We start from the raw sequence: 10071 nt of genomic DNA, 5'->3' as shown, positions 1-10071 counted from the left end.
CTCTTCCACTAGAATATTATTGACACGCCCAGACTGCGAAGCGGAGTTTGACCGAAGTGCTAGCCAGTGCTGTCGACCAAACATGACAGTTCTTGGAATCCGCCTCTAGACCGACCCCAATTCCCGCCTCTTTCGCTGCCATTAGCCAGCGTTTCACCCAAGCCCTGCACAAAATCCATTCTTTCCCTCCTGTCACTCACCGCAGTTGCCTAGTATCGTACATACATCATACTAGACTGTGTTATACTGTTTTCCACAGGAGGAAGAGACACCGTCATCTGCAAAAAAGTGGCAGAAACCATTCTAAAACCTAAAGCCCATTTGGCATTTCACGCATTTTAGATAGTAGCACGTATGTCAGCATCGCCGCCTTATTTGCGCTGCAGTGACATAAGAGGGCTTATTGTAAAATAAGGCCGCATTTTTGCGAATGGACATTTTTATTTGTATCGAATCCGTTAACGACTCGGTAAATGTGTGAACTGTGCCTTTTATCAAGACACCAGTCAGACATATTCTGTCCATTTTGTTGCTAAGGAGCAGAGGCTTTTCTTGGTTTGAGAGGTTGTAGACAGCGCGGAAAAGGTAGTCACGGATGTCGCGACAGTCCAGTTTGTCCCGTTGCCACCGGGACCCGTGTTGGTGAGCGCTCAAGACTGAAAGCCGTGGATCTGGGGGAGTGTCAGTGAAACGAACGAGAGGAAAGCCTGCCCTGGATTTCAATCATTTGCGAGATAAGGCCCGAACGCAGAGAGAAGGGACAGGGCCTCCTCCTTCGCCTCCTCCGCTTCGACGCTACCCCCTCATTCCCTGTTTCCTCCGTGATTTGCTAGGATTCGCACGCGGGTGAAGTTGGATACATTTCGGTGAGGACTTACTTGAGAGCGAGGCCCCCTGGACCCCCTCCCCCACTCCCTTGCAACCCCCTCAATCAATCTACTTTCCCAAATTTCGTGTGAGGATTGGGATTCCACAACCACCCAAGGTCCGTGTGGTTTAGTCCCGTCGAAGCCGGGCTCTCCAAACCAGGGGGATGACTTTAGAATCTATGATGGCTTGCTGCCTGAGTGAAGAGGCGAAGGAGTCGAAACGAATCAACGCAGAGATCGATAAGCAGCTTCGCCGAGACAAGCGAGACGCCAGGAGGGAATTGAAATTACTTCTTCTGGGTACGGTGTCATTTTGCTATATAAAAACTGTCTGTGTTTGTGTTGGTGGATCCTGTCGACCGTGGTTATATAGCTAGTTAGCGTAGCCACATAGAATCTAGGAGGCTAACATTTTAGTGGGAGTGTTAGCTTAAAAGCTAAAAGCTAGTTCACTTGCTAGTCTGCTAGCGAAACATCTGTAATGTAGATTGATAGCCAGCTGGCTAGGTGCAAGCTAACTTAGCTAGCTTGCTTTTTATGGTCCTGACAAGCTAGCCTAGCGGTAGCTAACTACTTCATTTCAGTCGGCCGAAATGGAGGGCCTCAACCTTTAGCGGAGAACACTCGCGTAAATCTGCAATGAGCCAATTAACATAATAGACTGTTGATTGATTTTTTGCCTTTCGCAGTATGTGTGGATATTGTTACAGTGTTTCTTTTTGACCAATTAGTTTTTGAAATTATGTCATGAATCTTGCTGTCTAATGACTTTTAAGCCATCAGTTTGTCTACAGCTAGCTCTTTGGCTATGCGATGTAGAAGACGGTGCTTGCAGTGGTTGTAAATCAGTTGGACCCATTTTTGAGGGCCGCAGATAATGATCTAACGAGATTACTTGTCCACAACGAACTGCCCCTCTTGTCACGGCAGATGGCTCACTGTGCCAGCTTTCTCGTGCGTGGGCTGTTTAACGTTAACGTTATAAAAAAGGGTTAACTTGCTCAAACCATAAACATGCCTATTAACAACGCTTAACGTCAACGCTGCTTGATGCGTTTCATGTTTTTGACACGCTATTTTAATCTTAATTTTCAGTACGTTTGCCCGCAATATGCCTAAACTATAACATGATTAGTCGTTATCGCCAAGGAAGTAACGTTAACCCTAGTCGTGTGTCGTTAACGTTAAATTGAATACATTGGTCATCTCTTATGTTTTAGTCCACCATGAAACACGGAATCTTAACAGGTAAAACTAGGCCAGATACTTCTGCCAAATTCCAATTTACTGCTTCTTTGGAGATGATATGGCAAGGGGCCGGAGCATGGACTGTAGCTTCTGGACGTTACATCATCGGCTGACTTCGTCTGTCATTGGTGGTTTGCCTAATTTATTCTTACTTTCGAAGAGGCTGATCAGTGAATGAAAACGATTCCGGCTTTTGGAACTGATGTATGTTAACCCAATAATCTTCTTAAGTGCTGCAATTGAGTCTTTTGGTGTTAAGTTTATGCATAATGTACCAGGCAATCTCGCTGAACAGTCCAGATTTTAAGACCCACTCACTCCGTCACCCAAAACAGGCACTTTAAAATTGAATGTGCCCAATGGTTGAAAATAACCATCTCTCCCCACTCTTAGTTGGCACTGGAAGACTGATAATGTAGGTCAACACAGTCAGTTAGTTTCTTTGTTCTGGATGGAGTTGTCTCCAGAGGCCCAAGTCAAATGGGAACCAGGGAAGAACTGGTGCCTCAGCCTAGGGTACAGAGTCTTAAAGGGGCTGGGAAGGTTGAAGGCACTGTGGATCCTCACAGTGCCTACACACACACACACACACACACACACATACAGGCTATACAGTGCTGATGCGTATGTGGGTTTGCCCACTTGAGTATCAGAGCTGAACAGCTTTTCCAATAATTTCCTATCAGTCACTAGCTCTGCACCGCAAAACACAGGCTGGCAGATAACTAACTCTTGCTCTTGTGCACATACAGACACACACACAAATGCACACAGACATACTCACACTGGGGGAAAAAGGGGGAGAAAAGATTAAACTCCAGGAGGATGTTGACTTTTCTCCAGACTAATTTTAAAACTGTCAGCATATGAACCCTGTGCACTGTCTTTACACTTCCTACAAACTCAAGCAGGGGACCAACGGCTTCTAACCTTACCACTCCTATACCCCACCCTCCCACTCCCAAACACATGCCTACAGTTTTATCTCTCACTCAAGACTTTTTGGTACTAGCTCTTTGTCTGAGAACAGACATTTAGGTCGTTCGCTGTTTAACAGCCTCGAGGGAGGAGGAGGGGAGGCGGTTTGCGGGGTTAGGAGGGCCAGTTGGCATCAGAGAATGCCCTAATGCTCCCCATCAGGCCTTACACACCCACTGGCTGACCAGGTCTGTGTGTGTGTGTGTGTCTAAGTGTGACCTATTTAAAAACTAGAACCTCTGAACCTACCAACAGAACAGTGTAGCAACAGAACTACCCGCACAGAGAGCATTAGTGGGCAAAGGTAACAGTCACTGAGTTACTGTGTGAGTGTGTGTTTTCATTTGTTCATTTTGTTCTTTCATTTCCTCCACAATCCAACTCCCACGCCCCCATATTGCATCCCCCCTCTACTGCCTCGTCCTCCCATGTCTCTGGAAAATCAGGGTGAAAGTGTTGCTCCCTTATCCTGTTACTGGTGGATTATAAACAAATTAAAGAGTGTCTGGATAAGACTTGGGATTAGCCCTGGTCTTAGCTGGCTATGAGTTAGGCAGGGTAGCAGCTCAGGGCCCAGGTACAGCTACAGCCAGTGTCCAGCAATCCAGTGTCCTGTCCATGTGCCCCTTCTCATCCTGTAGGCTTGCATGTGTTCATCTGTTTGTTTACTCATTTGCACTTGAACAAATATCGATGGTTCCTCTAACCATGTTCTTGCGTGTACCTTCTGCTGGGCAGCTGTGCCAGGCTAGGTTGTGCATAGATGAGGGACTTAGGCTACCGTCTCTCTATCATGCGCGCACACACACTCAAAGAAACCCACCCACACACCTGTTGTACTCAGTGCTTTTTTTCTTGCTGCGAGGTGTGTATGCAAACTCCCTGTTTCTAATGGGCACATTTTAAGGAGTATTATTTTGAAACAGGAAGTCAGAGTGACACTTGGGACTTCCTTGTGGAGAACTTAGCTTAGCCTGACTTAACCAGAGTCTGAATGGATATCAAAGGGCTGGATGTCTATGTAAATTTGCATCCACTGTGCATTTAAGGTTTGTTAATGACGCGGGAACCCCCTAACCTATCAGGACCCTGTCAGGCCTTGGATAGTGTGTTTGGTATAATATGTATGATGTATGGCATGTTTTTTTTTTATATATTGAGCACTGCACTATACAGGTTTGTTGATGTGATAGGTGGTAGAGTGAGACACACACCCTTCTTTAGACTCTTCTTTTCACTCTTCTTTAGACTCTTCTTCAGACTCCTCTTTAGACTCTTCTTTTCACTCTTTCTTTATGTCAGAAATGGACTTTACAATTAGATAAACAAAATGTACCAAGCCATGAAGGTTTAGGAAGTAAAGAAGCTTTTAGTAAAGCTGAAGCCTGCACACGTTACCATTAACAGTTTGTGTTAGGCCTTGGTGTTTATAATGAAATTGTTATATTGGCAGTAACACCATGTAGTACTGGAGTTGTTTGAACCGTGGGGTTGGGGTGATCTTCCCTCACAGCCATTTTGGTTTGAGATACTGCTGCTGTTGATGCTCTGTGGTTGGTGGGTGCAGAATCTCCTCTCGTTCAACCATGCTGAGGAACCTATGTATGGCATGCCAATTGCTGTTGTCGTTGGCATGGTGGGCACACATGGTATTCACCCCCCACCTTCCTCCATACTCTTTATAACCTGTAAAGCAACTCCATACTTGCCCCACAGCACCCCTGATCCCGTAAAAACAGCCCTGTTGTCCTTCCTTCCTTCCTTTTTTATACCCTAGCTGCCTTTTTCTGGACTCCTTAAGCCCTCAGCAATGTTACTCTGTGCTCCCTGAAGCATAATGTTGCAAGGCCCACTTAAAAAAAAAAAATAACTCCACCATGTCTCACCTCCCTCTGTTTTCTCTTATTTCCTTGGAGCCTGATCTGAACAAACCCAAAAGCTGTTTGATTGCCAAAGGCAGTGATTTCGACACACCTGTTTCCTTCTCAACGTTGTTAATCCATGCATCCTTCAGTGGAAGTAGCTTAAGTAGTGGTGTTAGGCAGCACACTGAGCATACTTTGTACAGTGCAACACCTCACAAATGATGGACTTATTTGAATTTCCCTCCGTGTCTCTGTCTCCTTATAGCCTAGGCCTACATCAGGGTAATATGACTTCCCAAACTCATTAGCTAGCCTGCAGGGCAGCACAGTGCTACATTTCGTTTCCCCATGAGCGTTTTTTTTCTCCCTTCATTGCACAGAGAATTGAAATCAAAGGCACCCACGTAAAAAAAAAACCTTGCTATTCTGATAAGGCAATGGCTGTGGTTTTCATTTTGAGTCAGAAAACAACCAGCAACCACAAGGAACTTCCTTGAACTGAACAAACTCTCACACCTCTTCACATTGACAATAATCCAATAAGTTCTATATTGTTGCTTGGTCTCTGCAGTATACTGTACCTATTAGCATGTAATTCTGTGCTTCGCCCAGATCAATAAGATGTTGCATCTTATGTCTAATGCACTGGGGTGCAGGGCTGATCCCATTTACAGAGATGCCTAAACGTGTATTCAGCAGCTGGTTCTTGGAGGCATCTGCGCTATGCCTGGACTGGGTCTGGGTCAGGGACACTTCTGTCTGAAACATCAGATGCTAAGCCTCTGCTACTACAATCTGTGAGTTGGTCTGCTTCTGTCCTCTTACGGATGTGGTATTTCGTTCTCCTATGCCGCCACTTTATATTATGTGTTCTGCCTAAAACCACAATTTGCCAGACCTGCTAATCGGTTTGGCACTTACCATAACCCACTGTGGTCCTCCCTCCGAGCCCTCCCTTTGGCCAGCACAGACCAGACCAATCACAAGCACTCATGAGAATGGCTGATATCCTAAGGTGGGGATCACATTAGCCAGTGGCAAGCGGCAGGTTTCCTATTGTTCTCTATGGTTCGGCAGCGGAACGGTGGCAACGCTGGTGTAGCGTTGAACAAGCTGAGCGTTGAACTTGGTTCAACGTTCAAAGCGCAACGTGAGCGACAAACCGTTTGTGTTGCTTAGGAACGAGATAAAACTTATGGTCTGAGCGTTGCGTTACGTTTGCCACTGCCGCTTGCCGCTGGCTGATGTGATCCTCGCCTAAAGACCATATACCTGCCTGGAAGCACCTTAGAGAGGGTTATTTAATGAACCTGAGTGGCTTTTGTAGTATTAGTGGTAATGTGTCCCATTAACAATAGCTGACTATGCTCCTTATAACCTTGATACCCTTGATAGCCACAGTATGCCAGGTGATTGCTCCTATCAGCTTAAAAGTCTACTTAAGGTGTGTAAATGCTGAAGGACTGGACCAGACAGTGTTCTCACTGGAGAAGAATGAAACCGTGCTCTTCTTGATCCCTACTGAAGTCTCCTTCAGCCAGATTCAGCAATCGTAACGGATGGTTTTGGGTGTTCTGGATGCTTGACTTTGATGGACACTCTACGTTTCTTCCAGTGGCCGTACCCCCCCCCCCCCCCCCCAAACATCTTTGCAAGTAACATTTCTGACCTTTGGTGTCAGTTATGCCACTCTAAATGCTTCACTGCCCCCCAACTCCTACATCACCACCATGATGTTTCTTCCCACTGGTGTCAATGCTCCACTGCACCTCGAGCCCTTACCTCTGCCTTCCCACGACCACCAACACCTCCCCAACCACTGTGCTGTGGTGAACTCCCTGGCCCACTGCGCCATATGAGGCCAGGGCCACAGAACAGGGGCTAGTCTTGGCAGGCAAACCCCCGTGTTGCCTGTACTTGGTCAAAACAGCACACCTCTGCAATTTTCCGAGAGGCGGGACCGTTCTGGGTGGTGGTGGTAGTGGGGGGTTGTACATAGGCAGTGTATTAAGGAGAGCAAGGGTAAAAGAAGGAGGGTTGGATTAGAGTCTGCACATCCCCCATACCCTCAACACACACACACACTCCAACTGTCTATCTAACAATTGGTACCCATCAGTGGGCACATGACAGATTAGCACCATGTACAGGCCGTGAGCCAACACAGGTTTTCCTGCTTCAATCAGATTTTGTCCCGCCTCTACCTCCCGCCACAATTTTTCAGTACTTGTGTTCATGAAAAACATTGTCTCCTAAATAGCCTTGAAGTGATTTGACGATTGATATTTACATGATTTTAACATCACTTTTTATTTGTCTTCTCAGATAAAAAGCATAGGTTGAGTGCCTCTTTCCATAACACCCCCTTCACCTCTCCCCTCCCTTCCCCCCTCCACTTTGCTGAAGGCAGGAGGGATGCATAGGAGGAGGAGAGAACATGCTAGAAGTGACCTCCCCAACCGTTCCTCCTCCCTGCACCAGTTTACCATAAGTAGGCTACATCTGACACAATATGCGGACTGGCGCCTCCTCAGCTGAGACTGCTGGTCCAGTCCCACTAGAACACTTGGATAGAAGAAGATGAAGAGAGTTACCAGAACAGGGAAGGGAGGAGTGAAAGATGGAGGGGGGGATTTAAGAGAGAAGTGAAAAGGAGAAGGGAGAAGTGTGAGGCTCTTTAGTCATGTGGCTTCTGAAACAGGATGGAGTTAGATGGGCCCGCCCAGGTGAAGAGGGCACGAGATAGGCCTGGACAGCAGCTTACACTGGACCTTGGCTCGATCAGAACCACATCCACATCCATCTCCAAATCTGATCCTTTTGGGAAGGGTTCTGTGCAGGTTCAACCCTAGTTAAGGGTGCAGACTAGACTTAGATTGGCTTCATCTTCCCCAATCACCCACAACCACCAAGTATAGTATGTGCTCAGTGGTGAAGGAAACTTATTTAGGCCTCTTGTCCTGACAGTCACTGTAAGTTCGGGGAACTATGAGTTTCACTCTCACAAACACACAAACCAATTTGCACTTTCAGTTTCACTTATGTTTTTTTTTTTGTCTTGTATGCATGCTTGTGTGCTGCAAACATTGCCACACAGACACACACACACTCATACAGCTAAGCAAATACAAAAACTTCCAGGTATTTTCCAAAGGCTCCTTCTTGTCAGATGGTCTGTGTGCTTTGATCTCTTTCTGCCTGCCATACATTAATCTTATTCCCTAGCTGTCTCCTATCCTTCCTCCATCTTTTGTCCTCTCATTTCCCATTTCTTCATTCCTTTGTCTATCTATCTGTTACTCCCTCTGTCTATCTGTCACTATTTCATCTCGTACTGCTGCTCACTCCCTCTTCCCATGCAGCCACCTGTCAGGGGTGTGTGTGTGTGTGTGTGTGTGTGTGTGTGTGTGTGTGTGTGTGTGTGTGTGTGTGTGTGTGTGTGTGAGATTGTTCGGATATGTGTGTTTGTGCATTAGAGATGGAGGTATTACTGATTTAGCAGAGCACCACGATATAATCCATAATGCCTGTCATATTGTCTTGTTTATTAAGTATTTACAAAAGCCATTGTTGTTGTGTGATTGTGTGTGTGTGTGTTGTAAAAACTGTCCACTCCAACCAAATGATCCAGCTTGAGCTGGAGTTGGCCAAAGCTTCACAGGAGTGCACAATGCTGCAGGAAAATCATGTAACACGTAGTTGCCAAAGTAGTTCTCTTCATTTTAGCCAATGCAGAAGCCAGTGATGCCACTTTTGGCCTTTTCACACTTCCGAGTGGACCTGAAACTCAATTAGAAAGACTTCTGTTGACACATTTCTATGGAGCAAATACAATGAAATAGCCTAGCCTATAAGGGACCTTACCAGTGTGACAGTGGTTCGTTGGTAAGTTGCATCGGTGTGGTTATGACATTGAGCATTTTGGCCACTGCAATTGTGTTATGATGTGATTGGGCTCCCTGTTGGCTGCGGTTCTGATGGCAACTAGTGCTGAACCGGTGGTGAGATCCGGCCTGGTTCGAGCCCATATGTGGCCCGGGGCAGCTCGATGTCTGGGGGCATGGAGTCCGTGCCGCACGAGTGGTTTGCCAGTGTGGAAGAGTTTTCGCTCAGCTCAGGCTGGTCTGTTCCCATCCGTTTTGATCAAATAAGGCAATGTGGTCATGACTGTGCTCTTGTGACGAGCTGCTTTGACAACTACACACACACACACACATAAACTTTTATCTTTCCTCCCCTTTTTTGTGGCAGCCATGGGAGGATATCATTCTCTGCCTGCCTATCCAGTGCCAGCCAGAAACACACACACACACACACACACACACACACACATTGCCATACATACTCGTTCACACACACACAGTTTTTTTATTAGCTGAGGCACCCAGGGCGCCCTGTTCTAGCACAAGAGTCCAGTAGGGTCATGACCTCAGGCAGACAGTGGTTCTATTAATACAGGAGGTGAGGCCCTGCAGGAATCAGCTGTGTGTGTGTGACGGAATGAGCGCAGCGGGAACGTTAATTGAGTACGTCTCTCAGGTGATGCTTATGCAAGCCCACAGGGAGCGCCATCGCTCCTGTTCTCACCTGGGACAGGAGGGCAGGAGAGGAGAGCAGCCCAGGTGAAAGAACGAGAGAGACACACACCACACATCTTTCTTCATTTTCTTATTGCTGATATGAGTCCTACCAATAAAAGTAATTTATAGTTTATTCACATGAAACCTTTAGTATTCTGACTATATTCATCTGATGTGCTTAACAATAACTTTGGAAATGCTAAATCCAAACTATTAAAGCAAGTATAAGAAAGACCAGTCCCTGATGGGGTGGGGCATGGAGAGCATCTATGCCATTGGAGGAAGAAAGGCAAGATGGAGCAAAGATGAGAGGAACGTGAGTGGGGTGGAGGAGGTGAGGAGATGTGGATGTGGGATTAGGATTAGGGATCTTAAAAAATGGAGCCCAACAGTGAAGGGGAGACACAGGAAGTGCTGACACTACAGGAGGAAGGGAGGACAGCTTGGCAGAGGACCAGAAATGGAGTTGAGGAGAGAGAGAGACTGACCCAGGGATAACGAAGAGAGTGAATGAGACCAGAGATGGTTGAT

The 10071-nt window shown here is 46.5% G+C and overlaps 1 protein-coding gene across 2 annotated transcripts in view; it reads left to right on the top strand.

Annotated features, from left to right (window-relative positions):
- Window positions 1–254: 254 nt before the first annotated feature.
- Window positions 255–10071, top strand: part of LOC143134582 (guanine nucleotide-binding protein G(q) subunit alpha) — a 61692-nt gene continuing 51875 nt past the window's right edge. For both annotated transcript variants that reach the window (XM_076295076.1, XM_076295077.1), the window contains exon 1: window positions 255–1169. In XM_076295076.1, coding sequence (XP_076151191.1) covers window positions 1034–1169 — 136 coding nt within the window. In that variant the 5' untranslated portion in view covers window positions 255–1033. The remainder of the gene's footprint in view (window positions 1170–10071) is intronic.

The sequence above is a fragment of the Alosa pseudoharengus genome, unplaced genomic scaffold (assembly GCF_046254945.1).
Source record: "Alosa pseudoharengus isolate Yale_2024_CS ecotype anadromous, Long Island Sound unplaced genomic scaffold, YU_APseudo_1.1 YU_APseudo_1.1_scf_2, whole genome shotgun sequence".
NCBI lineage: Eukaryota > Metazoa > Chordata > Actinopteri > Clupeiformes > Clupeidae > Alosa > Alosa pseudoharengus.
The sequence above is the reverse complement of the archived record's forward strand: the minus strand, read 5'-3'. Positions and strand labels throughout refer to the sequence as shown.